The 21836-nt window shown below is 36.7% G+C and overlaps 1 protein-coding gene across 2 annotated transcripts; it reads right to left on the bottom strand.

Annotated features, from left to right (window-relative positions):
- Positions 1–668: 668 nt before the first annotated feature.
- Positions 669–21541, bottom strand: galnt3 (UDP-N-acetyl-alpha-D-galactosamine:polypeptide N-acetylgalactosaminyltransferase 3 (GalNAc-T3)). 2 transcript variants are annotated; one of them, XM_079880339.1, is made up of 11 exons: positions 21456–21541; positions 18952–19527; positions 16116–16288; positions 12188–12337; positions 10356–10590; positions 8487–8604; positions 6859–7059; positions 5608–5739; positions 5328–5429; positions 4015–4167; positions 669–2224 (listed from the first exon to the last, which is right to left on the bottom strand). In XM_079880339.1, the coding sequence occupies exons 2-11, from the start codon at positions 19446–19448 to the stop codon at positions 2111–2113; spliced, it is 1875 nt and encodes a 624-aa protein (XP_079736465.1). In that variant the 5' UTR covers positions 19449–19527; positions 21456–21541; the 3' UTR covers positions 669–2110. The 2 variants fall into 2 exon arrangements, with proteins under 2 accessions (XP_079736465.1, XP_079736464.1); XM_079880338.1 differs by lacking the exon at positions 21456–21541 and adding an exon at positions 20607–20746.
- Between the last annotated feature and the right edge of the window lie 295 nt (positions 21542–21836).

Below are 21836 nucleotides of genomic sequence, written 5' to 3'. Positions count from 1 at the left end.
CCGGGTGAACTGGCACCAGACAGGAGCTGTCATATCATGATGTTACCAGTTAGAATCGCAGTTCTTGTTCTGTTTTCAGTATTTCTTATGAATGATCTATTATAATGTGTATTTATTGTGCGTTACTTAAACGGTATGTATTGAATAAAAATTCTCTTTGTTAAAGCGCTCCTTGTTGGCTCATACATCTCTAAGTGGGAAAAAGTTTGTCAAGACAAATTCTGATTAATAGCTTGACAAACCCTTGCACTGTAAAAAATTTCTAACCCTCCCAAATCAAAAATTTCAAGTGACCGATAACATCTACATTTTTCAATTGGCCCAAGTGAAATTCTGTAAATTTCAATTGGCCCAAGTGAAAATCTGTAAATTTAATTTTATAATTTACAGAATTTCACTTGGGCCAATTGAAAAATTTAGATGTTATCGGTCACTTGAAATTTTTGATTTGGGAGGGTTAGAATTTTTTTACAGTGTGCCTTAAAAAGTCTCAGACAGGCGGACGGATGGATGGATGGATGGATGGATGCTATAGATAGATAGATAGATAGATAGATAGATAGATAGATAGATAGATAGATAGATAGATAGATAGATAGATAGATAGATAGATAGATAGATAGATAGATAGATAGATAGATAGAAATAATAACAGCATCAAACATATTACATTTCTCCATCTTTAATAGGAACTATTAATAACTTTTCTGTAATTCATAAACACTCTCTTACAATTTTTTTCTTTACAAAATATATTCTAAACAAAGAACATTGATCTGCATCAATTCAAGGCAACATCATGGTTTATAAACCATATTTAGCACATTTTTTTCTGACTGATGTAAACATTTGATGTAATTTTTAAAAGTATCAATAGATTTCTCATCTGTTGTTTTTGCGGTTGACTCGATGATCTGCAGGCAGACGCTTGTGTTAGTGCGCCCCCTGCTGACAGTCTGTGGCACTGCAAAAGAGTCTCGCGTTCATAACTCTTAGCAAATATTCACAAAATATCAAAATATACAAAGGAACCCTATAATAAGACACAAAATATTTAAATTTGGTTAAAAAACAAAGTATTTAATGGCTAAAAACAAAAACATCCCACCGAAATTCCATTTAAAATGTTTGACCGAGAATCTCTGATCTCTGTCATTCCTGTTATGCAGCACATTTTTGTCTCAATCATATATGTCTGTTATTATACTGGATAAAATATTGAACTTCATCAAATAATTTTACTACTCATTTTTGCCATGTTTTGCTGCTCTTCTACAATAAAAACAATTATTCCAGTTATTTTGCTCTAACTGAAAGGTTTCAAACAAAACAAAAATGATTTTGTTTCATTGGGTGATTAATGGAATTTTTTCCCCTTAATATTACTAAATTTTAATATTTAATATTAAAACTTTGAATCTCCATCCTTGTTAATGTTCTTGCCACTGTTAATAATCATAATAATCAAATTAAAATGAATACACTTGAAGTGTCTGACTTTGACCTGAACATATTCCTGAAAGTCTGCTAAACCCTTTTATAGAAATACTCCCTAAAATTACAACACAAGAATATTCAGTTTTCAAAAGGTGCTGCAGAACAGGAATGACCCCAGGAACGTGAAAATACTTTCAAGAAGTCTTTGGTGCTATGAAATCTGCTTGCATAATATTATTTGAAGAATGTGTTAAGGCCTCAGCTCTTGTTAGACGTCCATAATCTGCATTTCACATTCAAAAAAATGCAGCTGATATCGAGCATCAGTGGTTGAGCTTTTCCGGCAAAACATTTTTTTTAGAAAAGCAACTGCGCAAGGAAACATGTCCTGTAGTGTTTCAGACACAATAACAGATAATAAAACTTCACTGTACATTTTTGCGTGCCCACCCAGAAGGTGTCTTGGCCCCTATAGGCTGGAATGTCTGTGAATGCTATGTTTTTGGTCCAATAGATATTCCAACATTCCAGCAGCAATATTTTCCGCATACAAAAATAAATTAATTTTTTTATCTGTGTCAGATAGAGGACTGTCCTGTAGTGCGTGCGTGTGTGCGTGCGTGAATGTGTGTGTGTGTGTGCACGTGTGCGTGTGTGTCAGTGGTTCCGCCATTCAAGTGAAGACCCAGAGCTGGTGTCTGTCGGCTGGGTTGCAGGGCACTAGAGAGGGGTTCTCGTGACGAATGCCCAGGCACTGTTTCGAGCCCTTGTTATAGAACAGCTGATCCTGCAAAGGGAATAAAATAACACAGCAGGATCTATCAGCACTACTGTCCTGCCAAATCACATAACCAAACATTAGCAGGCTTAAATTAGCATTAGACAGGAAGCCATGCACTTAAACTAAGCTCTTGGCTCTTGTTGTCTTTATTCTTGAATATATGCTTTGGGTTTAGTCTGCTCAAAAAGTTTGATTGTGCACAGGTGAGATGCCTATGTAGGCAGTATTTTAACCTTATTATAGGCATTATAGGTGTGCTTCAGTTCAGACCCAAGGGTTGTTCCTAAAGGCCAGATTTGGGCAGAATTGACCCTTCGCAAAGACCCGCCCCCTTTAGTTACTGTTGCTATGTCCGACAAGCCATGCCGAGAGGACACTGACAACGAGCTGACAGACAGGACAGACCAGGTAACTTTTGATATGAAACAAAGTCTCAACTTTCAAATTTGGTCATTTTTTAATGAAATGTAAACAATAAATACCATTTTGTGGCTCTTTATTGTGTCTGACAGAACGCTTAGTTAAAGCTGCTCATGAACCGATCGTCTCCTCCTTCATTTATAGCATCAAATAAACATGAATGAACATAAGAAGGAATGTTGTTTTAACCGCGGAAATACATCGGTACACTCCGTTTTTCAAGTTCAAATCCTCCAACGTTAATCTACTAACTCTCCTGACTGCTTTGTCGGACAAAAATGGCAGACTCGGCGGATGGTGGATTGTGATTGGTCAGATCGCCTGTCAATCAAACTCCCTGCGAAGGGTCAGTTGCATGTATGTAAAGCAATCACATAATGCAGCGTGACAATCCAGATAGATAGATAGATAGATAGATACGAGGGGATGGATGGATGGATACGAGGGGATGGATGGATGGATGGATGGATGGATGGATGGATGGATGGATGGATGGATGGATGGATGGATGGATGGATGGATGGATGGATGGATGGATGGATACGAGGGGATGGATGGATGGATGGATGGATGGATGGATGGATGGATGGATGGATAGATACGAGGTGATGGATGGATGGATGGATGGATGGATGGATAGATATGAGGGGATGGATGGATGGATGGATGGATGGATGGATGGATGGATATGAGGGGATAGATAGATAGATAGATAGATAGATAGATAGATAGATAGATAGATAGATAGATAGATAGATAGATAGATAGATAGATATAAGGGGATGGATAGATTCGAGGGGATGGATGGATGGATGGATACGAGGGGATAGATAGATAGATAGATAGATAGATAGATAGATAGATAGATAGATAGATAGATAGATAGATAGATATGAGGGGATGGATGGATGGATACGAGGGGATAGATATATAGATAGATAGATAGATAGATAGATAGATAGATAGATAGATAGATAGATAGATAGATAGATAGATAGATAGATAGATAGATAGATAGATAGATACAAGGGGATGGATGGATGGATGGATGGATGGATGGATGGATGGATGGATACGAGGGGATGGATGGATGGATACAATGAGATAGATAGATAGATAGATAGATAGATAGATAGATAGATAGATAGATAGATAGATAGATAGATAGATAGATAGATAGATAGATAGATAGATTGCAACAAAGCACACATATTGCAAATCAATGTTTGAGTTTTGATGAATTGAGCATTAACGAGCACATCAGGAGATGACAGGACTCTAAAGACAATGTTGAGAAGCGTGAGTTGAGGAACAGCAGAGCATCAGCAGTTGTGGATCAGAGGCTTGTGAAGAAGAGAGAACGAGTGTTGTTTTACCTCTCTGAGCTCCCATCTCTGCTGAGGTCCAGTGATGGTGTCGTGACCTTTATACTGGCACTCCTCTAGTTTGACGACTCCATCCGTCCCGTGCAAACAGAGCTCCTTCTGAATGTTGTGCCTGATCTCATGATGGGTCGAGTACTCAAAATACTGTACGATCAGAGGAGAGAAATGACCTTCACCATCGAGAAAACATTTCATTAAAGAGATAAAGATGTTTGCCTGGGAACTCCTGAGAGTTTCGGGAACACATATCAAGAGAACTAATTAAAATGATATTTGCGATGGACCGAGAACAAATCTCTCCCAAATATCACTCGTGTTTGTGTTCAGAAACCAGTTTTGATGACAAGTTTTGATGACCGATTGGCCAATGACATTTGAGATCTCTGGCACAGGAAAAGATTTTGAGTGAATAACAACATAAATGTTGGTCTGTTCATCGCAAAACGCCATCGCATGACTTCAGAACTTGGAATATAGTACATGAATTATATACACTATTTGTATGGTATTTTTACAGTTACTTTAAATAAAAATAAATAAAATAAAATACATCAAAAGCACCTTTACCTGATTTCAAATATTATACAATATAATACAGTGCTTGAATTGTATGAACTATGAACTTTATAGCTTTTTTTTTTACTGCTCCTTCATGGAAAATAAATAAATACAAATTTTAATAAAAAAATACCTCAAAAGCACCTTCAACTCATAAAAATTATTATACAATAAATATATGATCGAATTGTATTGATTACTTTTATTGTTTTTATTACTGTTCCTTCAAGGAAAATAAAATAAACTAAATAAAAATACCTCAAAAGGTAAATTTACCTAATTTAAAATATCATATAATAAATATATAATTGAATTGTATGGAATACTTTTATAGATTGTTTTACTGTTCCTTCAAATAAAAAAAATAAAAAAAAAAATTATATAAAAAAAATTAATAAATAAATATAAAAAAATGAAATAAAATAATAATAAAATAAATTAAAATAAAATAAAATAATAAAAAATGCCTCAAAAGCACCTTCACCTAACTATTATATAATAAAATATAGTGCTTGAATTGTATGGACTATTTTTTTTTTCTAAAAAAAAGCACCTTCATCTGATTTAAACTATTATAATATAATATATAATAAAGAAAAGAACAGAAAATAACTTTCACCTGATTAAAAATAATCGTTATTATTTTGTACTAAATTTCTAATAACCATTTAAAAGCCTATGTGTGGTTTTCTCTATTCACTTGAATTATTTACAGGGAGTTTATTTACTGTTCCTGCTCCAATTACCTGGTTTCCTCCCATCCCGTGGCAGGGGTACATAATGAGAGGTTTCCCTCCTTCATTACTCTCTCCCGCGTCCAAACAGGCCTCCTTCCCGACGTTCTTTATCTGGAGGGAGAAGGAGGGAATGGAACGGATTGTGGTGTCGTAACATGAAAGCTGTTAAAACAAGGTTTTACAGAACGGCTTTCTCCGAGATCCGCTGCATGGTGGGAAACCGCAGACACAACACCAGAGAGGGAGATGAATAAAGAGAGCGAAAGAGCCACTGTACACACACACTCACCGCGCCAAACTGCAGCGGATTGAGATCGGGCATGAAGACCTCCGGATAGACGTTCTTCAAATACCAGGAAAAGCTCTTACACTGGAGCTTTTCCCGGAGATCTACACGCTTGGAGACGTCTCCAAAAGAGCGCTGTAAAGAGAGAGAGAGAGAGAGAGAGATGGTAGCTTCATTACAGAAACTGTCTTAGAGTCTCATATTAAAGCTGTCTGAGGCTCCACTTTAAAGCTGACTGTCTACGGTTATGAACCAGCATCAGGTCTTGGCTACACGTTGGGAATGTTGAGGGATTTCTGTGGTTTAGTTCGCAGAAGACCAGCACAACGAAAGCCTGGCAAAAGGCCTTTAGTCTCATAACTCTTAACTCCACGATCCCAGCAAACAAATGCAGGAAATCCATTCGTTTAACACAGCTGTGGCAGTTTAATTATTTAGGTCAATCAAATAAAGGTATTTATAAAATATTAAAATATAATAAATTATGAAATAAACTAATTAATTAATTAAATTTCATTCTAATTAAATAAAATATTTTATTTGTAATAAAAAAAAGTTGAAATAAAAATAATGCAAATTATTTAAACATATTTGTTATCTTAAAAATAATTAATAAAAAGTTGCATTTATTATTTACATTTTTAATTGTATTTATAGTTTTATTATTTTATTATTATTATTATTATTTATTTTGATCATTAGCCTTTTTCCTTTATTTAAAAGGATACATAAATTCAATAATTAAATGTACATAAATTATTATAATAATAAATTTAAATTAAATTAAATTTAAACTATCAAATATTTATCAGCTAAAAAAAAGACTTAAAAAAACGTTTTCAAAAAGACTTGATATACATATTATTGGCTGTTTATTAGTACTTATAAAGCACATATTAATGTCTTATTCTACATGAACATATTCTACATCCCTTAATCCTACCCAATGCCTAAACTTAACAACTACCATACTAACTATTAATAAGCAGTAATTATATTTATTAACGTATTATTAATATACATATATTAGCCTTTATTTTATAGGTCAGTTGGGAAAAACTGAGGGGGAATCGGATTGGGAGAGCTCTTCAAATGTTGGGAGCAACACACTAGCCTTGGTGCCATTCAGTTGCTCACTACAACTAAACCTTTACAGTATCTTATTGGAACTGTATCTTATTGTAATATAATCTTAATTGTATCTTATAGTATCTTATTGTTGAACTGAGGGACTGGGAATGTTGGGAGCTGTACCTCTTTGGCGATTTGAGCGGCCTGCTGGTTCCTCCGGTAGAAGATCTCTTTAAAGTCATCCATCCAGACCTCAGCCAGACGCACCTGGTTGCGAGCGATCACCTGCGTGCCTTTGGGGAAGGTGTGCGGACTCTTAGTGCGAAACACGTGACCAACGACTGAACAGGGGAGGATCTCCAGCTGCCCGCCGCACTGCCACACCTGAGGGACGACAGCAGGAGGTCAAGACTACACAAAACAGCCTCAATTAATCAGACGAAAAGGAAGAGCTTTATTTATTAGGAAACTTCATGGACAGATTTTTAAATAAAGACAGTGTCGTTTAACTAGTTTCCCAGTCCTTGCTTTTGTATAGTCACTGATTGTAAAGCAGAAATACCATTAGAGTTGGAAATTGATTCATTTCCATGAATTGATTCAAAATTCTGACTCAATGATTCATTTGCATCACCACTTAAATGTTCGCAAAAGTAAGTTCATGTAAACTTAAAGGGATATTTCACCGCTGGAAAGATGAATGTGTATTTAAATTGGGTCATTTATGTAGTAGAAATGTGAGATTATTTTAGAAGTTGGTGCCTTCTAGACTGAGAAAAGCCAGAAAATGTATTTTTGGCTCATGTGGATGAAAGACAACAACTCCCAGAATGCACTTGCTTCGCTGCCCTACGAGGCCACTCCCAAGCCACGCCTACCGGTTACAGAGGGCAGTATCGGAAGAAATGATACAACTAGGCTACTAGTCGACTGGAAACTGAAAAGACGGCGTTTTATCGTGAGATCCCCCTATGGGCGGGTTGAAGACATGCGGAACGAGCTCCTCCTACTGGCTGGAGTCTCTCGCCTCTGGACAAAAAAGCCTCTGATGAGCTAAATGACCATTTTTGCGTCATCTGAGGTTTTTTTCCAGACACACAATACAGAAATCTCTCGTCTCAGGGGGACATGAGGGAGGGAAGCACGGTTACCCGAAAATACTACCGGGTTTCTACTGATACAAAGCTTAATGCTAATCGTGACATACACATTTAAGTTACATTCACACATCTTTTACTTAATTTAACAGTTAATTTGATAATTTCTCAAATAACTAAAGAACATTTAGATACCAAGCAATTACAGTAAAAGACAAAACTTAATATAATTTTCTTACCGTAAATCTCTAAAAGTGTTTGATCCATTACATTGCAAATACAGAAATCAGTCTCGCTTCGTTCAAGGTTGACAATCAATATACACTACCATTCAAAAGTTTGGGGTATTTTGCTCTCCAAGGCTGCATTTATTTGATAAAAAAAAAAAACAGTAATATTAAGTAATATTATGTAATATTATGAAAATGTCTTATTATTACTGATGTTGAAAACAGTTGTGCTGCTTAGTTTTGTGGAAACCATGATACATTTTTTCAGGATTCTTTGATGAATAGAAAGTTCAAAAGAGCAGAGTTTATTTGAAACAGAAATCTTTTGTAACATTGTAAATGTCTTTACTGTCACTTTTGAACAAATGTGTCCTTTCTGAATAAAACGATTAATTTCTTAACTTTTGAACGGTTGTGTGTATGTGCAAAGAACGACCTAAAGATGTTCATAAACAAGGACTGTGTAACATGAATTTTGACTCACCCTGAAGGACATTTCAATATTTTCTCCTCCCCAAATCTCCATCTCCTCATCATAGCTTCCTACATGGTAGAAGTAATCTCTGGAAATGGAGAACAATCCCCCTGCGAACGTTGGCGTCCTGCGAGGACAAATGCGATTACAGTGTAAATGTTTCTCTGCTTTGAATGTTTTTTTTTTGTGTGTGTGTGTGTGTGTATGGATAATAAAAGCATTTAATGGAAAACAAACAATTCACTTCTGAGTATTATCAAATCTATTTAATCTCTCAGTAAAAGCATTTAAGGAATAGTCATGTTGTTCCAAACCTTATGGATTTTGAAAGTCATGGCATGAGTAAATAGTTTTCATTTTTGGCTGAACAATTCCTTTATTGTAGGGGGGTAATGGTTCAAATTACTCACGGTTTGGTTTGTATGACGGTTTTAGGGTCACGGTTTCGGTACGGTTCAGTATGCGCTATGTTCAGGGAAAAAAGGACTACTGTCAATTAAAAATAAAGAAAATAAGAACAAATAATCAAACTACAAGCAACAGCACAAATAAATACAATAAAGCAAATGATACAAATAAAATAAACTGTGCTTTTCAGGCATATAATCTGCATATAATCTCCACTGTGGAAATTAAATAAATATTCATCATTAAAAGCAATTCAGTCAAGAGCAGTGGATGATTTCATTGTCTTTTGTTGTTTGATTAACATTAAAATCACAAACAGCAGGAATATTAGGCTGCTGTCACTTTAAGAAAACGCATGGAATAATGCAAGACACATCTGTCTTTCTCTACTGTTTACGTTCACTTAAGACATAACCTACTATGTTTGCTAGGATACTCGCCAAGATGGGAATGTTGACATAATGCTGGGTACACATCAAAAGATAATCGGGCTGATTTTGGGCCGATTTCCCCCCTTCCGACAATCCTAGCTATGTCCCGATTATCTTGATGGTTCAACAGATTATCTTATCAGATTTTCCCTTGGTGTGAGGTGTGTTAAGAGTGTCCGAACCTGCTCGGAAGAACGTCGGAGCCGCCCCGATCGCGATTCAGAAATCCTGATGTGTGGGGGGAACTCCGAGGACAAACGCGCGCACGCTCTGGAGATTATCACGTGAAACGAAACAATATCCAATCAGAAAGCGAGATGATGGAAGACACGGTCATTCTCACACACACACACTTGCAGGAAGCCGAGTGTTAAGGGTTCAGTGAGGTTCTATAGAGGGATTAAATAACGTTTTCTAAAGAGACAATAAGTCCAATAAAGAATAAATAAAGAATTAATATATTTCTGTATAAAAGGTTATATATAATGGTGGGTACAATGTTTTTTTTCACGTGAATTTTCTCTGAAAATCATTTCAAACACTATCATCGCAATTTCTTCCTGCATATCGTCTGCCATGCTTATTCTGAAGTCCCGCGAGATTTTGCGAGATTTCCTGTGTTCACAGTCGAGACTCTGGTTGAAAATCTGTTCGTGTGTGGTGTGCTGTCTTTGTCACATCATGGCACACCACACACTATAGGAACAAAACGCTTAAATCTAGGATTTTTTGTCCTCATGTTTGTGGTCTATCACATTTTGAAAATCTTATAAGATGTAAAAAATCTTTTGGTGTGTACCCAGCATAAGAGAACTCAATATTTGCGAGCTTTCCATGTGCGCGCATGCGTATCCATTGACAGAAAAATTGCATGCAAACTCAATTAAAAAACCATATTATAGATGCGTATGCGTCGTCAGATTTGAGATGAACCGCAGTGCAAGTGCGTGCCGAACCGTGGGTGGAGAGCGGTACGGTTCGTTCTTTTACCGAGAACCGTTACACCCCTACTTTATTGTAAAGCTTAACGTTTCCTTACTTAATTGGGTATGTCTCATCTTTGCGCCTCTGTTTCTCATGATCTGGAAGGGTTTCCCAGCCGAAGGACAGGCCCCAGTCGAAATTCCCCCGGTTATGGTGCTGTCCGTACGGTGAGGGTTTCATGAACTCAAACGTGTTCAGGTCAATGGTGGTGATGTCAGGACTCACTACGGCACTGGAGTTCTCCGCTATCCTGGCCAGCAGCGGCTCAAGCCATCCGTGGAAACATTCACCTAAACAAATGAAGCATTTTAAAGCGGAAGCATCTTGAGAAGTCAGAGAAATCAAAGAGGACCTATTATGGTTTTACAAAATTTCATGAGCGTGAAAAGGGTCTACAATGTTACAAAGAACAAAGTCCATATTATATCAGTGTCACTGTTTCTGAACTCCCTGAAACGCCTCCATTGTAGTCTTGAGTTTATATTCCGGGAATATTCCTCATTTAAATAATTCCCGGCAAAGGCATACACAGAATAAAGGGGCGGAGCCTGGTTGAGTTAGTTGAAACTTGCGATTATGGTAAGGGGCGGGACATTTCAGAAACACGCTGAAGCGATGGACCAATCACAACACACTGATCCAGCCGACCAATCAGAGCACATTGTGCTTTTGAGAAGGAGGGGCTTTATGGAGACAGGAACTAAACAGGGGTGCGTTTCCCGTACAATCGCTTCCTAACTACCATAGTACGATGCATTGTTGAATAAATCAACTAGCTAGTCACGACTGCTTCCTGAAACCGTATTGTCGCAAATTGGTCGTTAAACGACGTTGGTAATGATGTCACGCAGGTGGTGGAGTAATAACTTTCTTTAATGAATCTGTTTGAGATCAAATTAACACTAAATGTTTTGCTATAAATTACAGACATGGCATCTGAGGACTATTTCTCATTTATTTCAGTTATTTTGCTTTATTTCCAGATTCAATCATCGGCCTGTTCTTGCGCACTAGAGCACGTTCGCACATGCGCACTCTTCAAACACGGTGCTTCAAATCTCTTGACAAACTAAAAGAGGTAAATGACATTTGTATGTATTCTAAATTAAAGACACAGGTTGTACTGAATGTCATCTTGCTTATTTTGCTCAAGATAAGGATTTATTAAGTCCACATGTCATGCAAACTAGAAACTATGCTTCTAACCACAGCTCGAGAGCTGTCACTCCAACCACACAATTTTGCGATGCTGTTTGCGAATGTTCGTTGGAACGATGGTTTCGGGAAACACGGACTCGTTGAGCTATGCTGATAACGGCCGAAGTTGCGAACATAGTTGGCCAACGATGCTTTTGGGAAACGCACCCCAGAGCGTTACTGACAGACCGGGAAGAGAGGTGCTGCAACAATGTCAAACATTGGGCATAATATGGCCTCTTTAAGTTTGCAAACTCGCATAGAGTACTTTCCAATCCTTAGGCTAAACCATCCCCTCTTACACTCATTCACTTGAACGTATTTACTTACAACACTCAGATGAATAAACACAGCCGTTATGAATAAATAAGACTGTGTTCTAAATCAATTTGAGCAAATTGTTGCATTCTGCCTGATCGTATCCCAGTCAGCCACACCAGCGGAGGACACAAACACGGTCTAAATAACATCATGAATGTTTAACAAGCCTAAACTCAGACGGAATTAAAAAGGCATCAGATTCTTTCCAGCGCAGAGCAGCTCTAACTGACCACAGGCTTGTTATAAAGAGTATGTTTTTATTAAGACACAAAGCCTATTAATGTGAATCCAGCAACTTGAGTGGGAGTGATTTGCTCTTTAAAATGGCAAGTCGCTCATATAACTCAGTGATTTCACATGGCTACTCACAGTGGGCATCCAGGAAGGTGAGCGTGTCCCCTGTGGCCACGGAGGCCCCGAGGAGCCGGGCAGTGATCAGGCCTTTGCGCTCACGCTGGCGGACCACACGAACGATGTGCAGCTGTTTCAGATACTCGTCCAGTTCGTCCTTTAGTCGCTCTGCAAGAAACAGAAAAGTCAAAACACTGTGTTTTTCAATAATTGTTAAACATTCTTTACTCAAAATTCTAATGCATGCATGCTTTCACAGAGAAGGGAATAACAGAATGCATTTGCAACAAGCTCAGTACAAAATGCATACAGATGGAAGATGAAATGAGAGAAATGTCTGTTATAAAAATGTAATATTTTGTGGCCGCTAAGATTTTTTTTTTAAAGAAAAGAATACTGTTATTCAGCAAGGATGTATTAAATTGATCAAAACTGACAGTTAAGATATTTATGTTACAATTTTTTTTTATTTCAAATAAGTGCTGTTCTTTTAAATGTCCTATTCTTCAAAGAATCCTGAAAAAAGTGTCAGTTTCCACAAAAATATAAAGCAGCTGTTCTCAACAATAAATATAAGAATTTTTTCTTGAGCAGCTGCATAATGATGCTGAAAATTCAGCTTTGCATCGCAGGAATAAATTACTTTTTCAAATAAATTCATATTAAAAACAGTTATTTTGAATTGCAATAATATTACGGCTTTTTCATGTATTTTTGATCAAATAAATGAAGCCTTGGTGAGCATAAAAGACTTCTGTCAAAAACATCAAAAAAATCTTACCAAATCCAAACTTGTATATTTCATATGTGAGTGTAAGTCAAGTATTTCTATGCTTATTAAAATATCAAGCATACTGTATGTAGAGCATGAAAGCATGTCTCTTCAGTTTGGATGCTCCCTTAGAAGGCAGCTGCCTATGTAGTCAGTATGAGGTCAAATCAAAGCTGTTCACTAGTTTTTGAAACCGATTTCAGAGTCGTTTTATTTATATCATGTCAGTCGGTGCTCTTTTAACTTCTAAATGTTACTGTATTCGGTTAACCGTCTAACATTTTGCCTTCAAACTGATTCAGTATTCTGCCAGGATATGCCTTAGATTCAGTATGCTGGGATAAAAGATTTAATAATATATCTAAAAGAGCAGGACAAAGCACAAGCAGTACCTTTAATCTAGTAGATATGGGTGTGTACGTATTCATTAAGCGTAAATATCTCCTTTCATGAGTCTGCACTTCCCAGCAGCCCTCAGGGCAAAGCCGCCGACCAGCACTTTGGCATAATATTATATATTATACAGAACTGAGGAGTAACTAGCTAAAAATAGTGATGAATACAGTAGCGTCAAACAGAACTGTATCATTTCTGCACAAACTAACAGCACTAAATCAGACCAAATGGCATGCCACCTTTTTGCATTTCTTTTTGGTGACACTAATGGCACAGAAAACCCCCATAAACCATTGCACTAGACCAGGCTTAGTCTTTTTCAACACCTTAGTCTTTTTATTCTCAGCAGGGAGGGTTGCTTGACCATTTAACTACTTTAAATTATGAGTTGCTTGGGACGCTGCAGTTTAAGAGTAGCTTTCCCAACACAGACATTATGATTTATGATATCACATAATATGTATTATCCTCTTCAGAATCATTTAAGAGTAAAGGTGTAAAGCACAAGCCTGCTGAAAGCAGCTGAAATGATTCACAGCAGCGCTGCGGGACGTCCTATAGGTTTTGGCTGCCTCTGAGGGCGGGGGTCAACACACAGAAGACTGGTCTTTCTCAGCGGAAGCTGGAACTGCTTGAGAAGGAGAGACGGAGGGTGTAATTAAAAGAAGAGGGAGCGTAAAGGAATAGTTGAAAGCCAATTCCCTGGCTTTCATTCCTCACACTGGCGGGCTGCCAAGAGAGAAAGTTCATTCCCTGCGTGACTCAACCAGGGCAACGGATAGATGCTTTACTAGTGCAGTGGTTCTCAACCAGAAAATGCATATCAGGTTTGTTTTGATCTGAAAATCAATGCTAAATTCAAATAACCAAACGCAACTAACTATATAGACTATTATTCAATTGTCTGGGGTCAGTAAGATTTTATTTTTAAGAAAGCAATACTTTTATTTGGAAAGGATGCTCTAAATTGATCAAAAAAGTATCAGTTAAGACATTTAGAATGTTACAAAAGAATTCTATTTTGGAAAAATGCTGTTCTTTCTAACGTCTGAAAGAATCCTGAAAAAAGTATCATGGTTTCCATAAAAATGTGATATTTTCAATATATAATAATAAACCTGATAATAATCAGAAATGTTTCTTAGGCAGCAAATCAGCATATTAGAATGATTTCTGAAGGATCATGTGACACTGAAGACTAATTACTGTATTTTTGATCAGATAAATTCAGCCAAGGTGAGCACAAGAGACCTCTTTTGAAATTGTTTTAAAATTTTTACCGACTCTAAACTTTTGAACAGCAGTGTAATTGTGCATATTTAGGAAAGCAATTGCTTTATTTGTCTTTTGTTGTTGCTGTAAAAAAAATTGTGCCCAATCAAACACTACGGTATTTTGGTCAGTCAAAATTTGTCAAATGTCATTAACAGGTCCATCATCCTCAAAAACCATGATCAAAACTATACAATGTGAAAGAAACCAGACTACATTAAAGGGTTAGTTCACCCAAAAATGAAAATTTTGTCATTAATTACTCACCCTCATATTGTTCCAAACTCGTAAGACTTTCATTCATCTTCAGAACACAAATGAAGATATTTTTAATGAAATCTGAGAGCTTTCTGTCCCTCCATTGACAGCTACGCAACTACCACTTTGACGCTTCAAAAAGTTCATAAAGAGATTGTAAAACTAATCCATATAAATTGAGCGATTTAGTCAGTTTTTGAAGAGACTCGATCGCTTTATATGATGAACAGATTTAATTCAGTCTTTTATTCACATTTAACATTGATCAGCGAACATAAACAAGCTCAACCAAATCTGCTTGACACGAACAAACCTCATTGGCTCTTACAGAAGTTCAAACGTGATGCGTAACATGAGAATGAACCTCATTGGTTCACGTCAAGTGAACATGCTTGAGCTTCCGTTTACCACATCTGATGTGTGTGTTGATGAATGTTTATATGTGAATGAAATCCTAAATTCAATCTGTTCATCATATAAAGCGATCGAGTAACTTCAGAAAATTTGGACTAAACCGCTCGATTCATATGCGATTATTTTTATGATCTCTTTATGAACTTTTTGAAGCATCAAAGTATTAGTTGTGTAGCTGTCAATGGAAGGACATATCCCTCAGATTTCATTAAAAATATCTTAATTTCTGTTCCGAAGATGAACGAAAGTCTTACGACCCAAACATCGGTGTGAGTAATTACTGGCAGAATTATCATTTTTGAATGAACTATGCCTTTAAACACAAGTCACAGCGAGGATAAACATTGTGTGTTTGTTTTAGTTGCGGAGAACATGAATCCATTGAAACTCAAGAAACTTAACTTAATTATAACAATTATTTTGCATAGTGCCAAAATTAAAGCTGCAAAAAAATTGCAAGGTTTGATTTTAAAGACATTTCTATTTTTACCAAGCGATTTTGTTGCTGTGTTGAGTTGAGCCACTTGAGGTCTAATGTCAAATATGGCTCCTGAAGTAAAAACCAGTTCGGAAAACCAGTCGCTCTAATGCTCATTTTCCTGGTCCGCCTGTCACAGATCTGGTTTTTAAGAGTCCACTGATACCCCCCCATACCTCACTGACCGAGCAAAACTCCTCTGAGAACATTCCCAAACAGCTCTGCTTCCCGTAGTAACAAGCGGCCAGGTGTCAGCAGGCCTACAAGAATTCTGTAAAACGGGTTGCTTGAGTGAAACCGGACGCCCATTAAAGCACATGATGGTCTCGAGGGACCGCAGGCTTGAGGTGAGTTACCGTCAACGCTGGCGTCATCCACGAGGATGATCTCTTTGAGGAGCAGAGCAGGAGAGGTGTGCAGGACGCTGTAGACGGTCCGCAGTAACGTACTCCACGCTTCATTGTGGAACACGATGATCACGCTTGTGGTCGGCAGGGGCGGACAGCGCCGGAACGTCTGTTCGATGCATCTGAGAGAGGAAAGAGGGGATTTTACTCAATACGACAGAGTTAATAAATTGTTTGGCCATTCATTTTCCTAAAGACTTAAAAACCTTTTCTAGAACACTTTCATTACTTGAAATAAAATGAACATGAACTTAAATACTCCTGGTATTTACTAACTTATTTACTAACTTATTTACTAAAGGTATTTACTAACTTTATTAACTTAAAATTCTCCTGGTTTAAATAAAAAAAAATAAAAAAAAAAATATATATATATATATATATATAAAAAAAACAAGGCATACTAAAATAACTAAAACTGAAATAAAAAAATATATATATTTTTATATTATTATATATTAATTTTTTTTTTTTTTTTTTTTTTTTAATTGAACTTATACAAAAATGACAAAAACACAACAAAATTACTAAAACTAACTTACTTTTTTTTTTTTAAACACCTCCATATATTAACTAAACTATAATAGTAACTCAATTATACTAAAATAACATCTACGATTGTAGCAAAACTAGAAAAGAAAAGGAAAGTTTGATTCATTTCTGTGAGTCAGATTAAACTGCCAATTTCAATTAATCAGTTCAACACTGACTCAACATTTCATTTCCATTATCTCTCAGGATTTGTTTTGGCATAGAAATATTGTACATGTGTTAAAACATTTTATTAAGATATCTGTGTAGCACTTTATTTTACAGTCCCGTCCCCCATGTATGTACTTATTTTAGTGATTACAATGACTGGGTAATAACTAACCCTGAACCTACACCTAAACCTAACCTTAACCCATGTAGTTACCTTATATTAACCAGTACTTTCTTGTAAGCACGTACTGTAAAATAAAGTGCAACTGATATTTCTCTACTATGTATTTTTATATTGGTGCATGTTTTAATTATTTTAACTAGATTCTTATTTTACCACCAGCCCTAGTCTGGATGCTATTTTTCAGTTGATTGATTGTGTGACACTTTGTAAACAATGAGCGGTAGGAATTTGTGTATATCAGGGCAAGAACAAACGTGTTTAATTAGAGAAAAGCTCATCTTTGTCTCAGTCTGTAATTAGTCGCAATATCTGCATAGACGTGTTTAAATAACTTGTCTGAGGAGAAAAGCTAGTCTGTAGTTTCACAGAGCCACTGATTATCCAGATAAACCAATTCTGCTCTAGATTCTATGCAAACAAACATTCTTGTATAAAGTATTTTGAAAAATGTCAAGTAAAGAAACACTATGCCATTAAAGATTCTGCACTATTTGTAGGTGACTAATCAAGTAAATGATTGACACTGATCATGTGACGCGTACAAATATATTATATATATATACTGCAAATGTATAAAAAAACAAAACTCCCACGTAAAAATGGCTAGATATTAAAAAATGTTTTAAATTAGTATAATGCTAAATAGAAGTCATAGACTTATGCACAGTACAGTATATGCAATGGAATTATACCATTTCGAATTTATAAGGTTTTCTTCTTATGTTTTTTTTTTTTAAACTGAAACACAAAAGTATAATCTGTTTTTTTTTTTTTTTTTTTTTTTGCTGAATCAGCTTCTGATGTGGGTTATGGAGTGTCGAACCCACATAAGAAGCTGATTCAGCAACAAAAAAAAAAAAAAAAAAAAAAAACAGATCATACTTTTGTGTTTCAGTTTCAAAAAAAAAAAACCAAGAAGAAAACCTTATAAATTTTTAAAAAATTTAAAAAACAGATCATACTTTTGTGTTTCAGTTTTGCACAAGGACCCTCTGAAATGTTTACTACAACTAGAGTTTCAACATGCCTATTTTCTAAAATATCATTCCTTTCAGCTGAACATTTACAATAGTAAGGATTCCCACACTTTTTCACTAATGAATCTCCACTTCTACATGACTTTTCCAGTAGGCGATGACTATTGGATGATTATTGTTTTAAAAATCATTTCTCTAGAGACCGCATTCACAGGGCTGCTTTTATGAAACATGAAAAAAGTTATGTGTAAATCAGAATTCCATTCTTACATAAATACTTTAACTGAGCTGAAAGTGAGAATTTATGCAAAAATGGTTCAATCACATCTGTTTTTCTCATGTTTCACGAATGAGCAATATCCAGCAGATTAAAACATTAAAGTGGGCATGAAACTGAAGCTGCGATAATATTTTCTTCCCTGTTGTGACAAGTGAAACGGCTTCTGAACTAGACAAAATGTAGGGCGGGACTTGATTTTGTCATCCGTAATTGATTGGATGGTTGTGGTTTGCTATTGGTGGATCTGATGTGATTGACAGGTTGGTTGTCCCGCCCTCACCCCAGTAAACACTCATCAGAGAAGAGAAGAGATGTCACTGCAAGAGGGAGGGGAAGTTATTTTGAATAAAGATTACAAGGGCACATGAATTAATATATATATATATATGCACACAAAATCATTTATAATAAATACTGCAATGTTCCATTAAAGTCCATTTTGATTTAATGGTGACTTAATAAATGGTTTTTTTAAATTCCCTGATATTTCTGTGGAAACCCTGAATATTTAAATATGAAAGAGACAGAAAATACATTAAGACAATACAAATATACGTCCTGTCCAGCAGTCTGACTAACCTCTCACTCAATCAAATGCTGCTATGACTGAAAGACAAACATAAAGCAAACCAGTGCACGTACTCTGGAGGTCTGGTATCAGGGCCGAGGTCTCTGCTCAGAGAGATCCGATCACTGGCGTACAAGTTAAAGCAGTGCTTCTCCTCTCCTCTCTCCTTCTCTTTTTGCTCCGACGAGCCCAGATTGTCAGTGTGAAAAGCCTTCCCAGAAGCCCCTGGGGCGCTGGGGTTTTGCTGTGGCCTTTCCAGGACCGGTCGTAGTTCAGTGGTCGTGTAGTATCCGGATAGACAGGCCGAACTGCCCTCGCGCTCCTGCTGCCTCACGGGAGCTTTGATCTGCATCTTTGGCATAGCGTCCCGGAAGTTATTCACCGCCCCGATCACCATCCCGAGAACGCCATCCCGTTTCTCCACTATCCCTTTGAGCCAGGGTTCGTCCTGGGGGTTCTGGCTGACCACCTCTCGCTGCATCAGAAACAGGAAAGTCACGAACACTAAAGCCACGATGGCGAGCTTCCATGGGTGCAGCCGTCTGCGCATGAGCCTGCGGAAGAGTGGCATTCTTCTGAGGAGTTCAGAGAGTGGGAAACAAAGCTTCACCTGACACGCTCTCTGTGCCAAACATCACCGCCTGTCCAACCTGAGAACGGGAGAGAAAGGTGAGCACTAAAAGATGACACTGCAGAGCACTGCCAACAAGTTAAACACTTCTGACAACTGGCTTGAGAACGGAAAACTCTGGAACTCCGCTTCTGAACATCCAACATAAATATTTTCTTTGATATTTAAGCCTCTTTTAGGTGGCTGGGAAATCATTCTTCACATGAGAGGTAATTTTGTGAATTTAATTACTTTAACAACACTGCCTTGGGGTAAAACTTTTCCAAATGATAATTGGGACTTTTAACCAATGGAAAAGTATTAATCATATTACAAACATCAGACAGACGGGAAAAAAAAATCATTTTGATTTATCATAATAGTTTTTTCTTTCAACCCTTGAATGCATGTTAAGGTTTCCCCCCTTATGTGTAAGCCAATGTAATGTGAATCAAAAGTTAGATGCATATTCTTTACTAAAACACTTTTTTGTCAATGAAAATACATTTTAATGAACACTTACATGTGAGATGGGGGAGTGTTTTCACAGAAATTTGGAGAAAAGCAAATAACACTTTATTTTTGTCATTGTTACATATGTTACATAGTAATAACTATAAATTATGCATAATTACATGTAACTAACCCTAACCGAACCAGCAGTTCTTTAGTAGTTACTTTATTACTCAGTACTTTAATGTATAATTACAGTGTAACAAAGACACCTTAAAATTAAGTGTAACCACACTTTACTAGTTACGTTCTTTCCAACTAAATATAAACCTGAACATGAATATGATATTTAATAACAAAGTGTAACAAAGACACCTTAAAATAAAGTGTAACCACACTTTGCTATTTACTTTATTTCCAACTAAATATAAACCTGAACATGAATATGATATTTAATAAAGCATTTAATCCATATAAGTCAAAACAATTAGTTCACATGGTGAGGTATTCCTGGATGACAGATAAAAATCCATTTAATGCGACACATTTTGCTTTATTTACGTAATTTTGAGTCATTTTAGTGTTAATCATTATTATAGCACAATAACACCATCTGTCCAAACTGTGAATCAGTGTCCAGTAAAGAAACAGAAAGACATAGCCTACCGACTGCGCTTAAAATTCATGTCAGTTCATATCCAAAAGAGTGTAGAACTTCAACAACGACTGTCCCAAAGCAGAACTGCTGACCACGGCGATGTCAAAGTGGCGCAATCTCAACAGGACTTCCGCGTCGTGGATCCAGGTGCGCGTATTTCAGGTAAACGGGGCGGGGCTTGCGTGACGCGTGCGTAAACGCCACATCATTCATTCTCTTGTAGGGTGAGTTAAGCAACGTCAACATTTTTAAAAAAGATGCTCTTCCACTGCGAAAGTTGATCAATTTATTAGAGGAACATTAAAAAAAACGCATGGCACTTGACAGAATTTCTTTATTTTGAGCACCCTCCATACCCTTTTTAGCTTCATGAAAAGAATAATTTATAAAAAGAAAATTCTACTTTTTGTTCTTTTTTAAACTGGATTGTCACGGACATGACTCCGCTGGGATGTTGTTAGGAGACAGATCGGGAACGCGTAAAATCAAGAAGAAAGGAACAGCGTGCGAGATGCTATTCTTTGGGGTTTTTTTCTTCTCTTTTTCAATAATTTTCTGAGCGCAATCGGTGTTGCCTTTGGGGGTGTTTAAGCATTAATTAGTAAAGACAGACCTATAATAATAGGCTACACACCCCACACAGCTATAATATTTATGTTACACAAACCTAACTCATCCACAACCGATAACTGGCACAACTATTTCCATGTCTCGTGTTGCGGTTCATGCAGAATAACTTAGGCGAAAACGTCGCGCGACATCAGTGATGGATGTCACGACAGTGATAAACTCACTTAGACATATTACCTCAATAAATTACCCCTATTACATATATGGTAGATGTAGAAAACACTTACCAGACATGCTCAGCCTGAGGATTTTAATCACCGGGTCCCCATGCACATGGACTTATAAAGAGCTTCTGTGTTTGCAGAGCAAAGAAAAGAAACCGGACACGAACCGGACAAGAGAAGAATACCAGAGAGGCTCAGTGTTCATCTGTAGGATACTAGAAATTTAACTTCCCACTGTGACTGACTCTTGCTGGAGGTTGACATATGAACATATGCCATCTGATTATGTATCTCAAAGTTTATTATTTGACATCAGGCTGATGTGGATTTATTGCACAACTAAAATTCTTTACCGTAACACTATAAGCTAAACGTTTATTCTGTAAACCTTGCAAAACTCGACATCTAAGAGATTATATTTGGCCAATTCGAAGAAAAAATATC

This window comes from Squalius cephalus (genome assembly GCF_949319135.1).
Source record: "Squalius cephalus genome assembly, chromosome: 9".
NCBI lineage: Eukaryota > Metazoa > Chordata > Actinopteri > Cypriniformes > Leuciscidae > Squalius > Squalius cephalus.
This window is presented reverse-complemented; position numbering and strand designations above follow the sequence as displayed.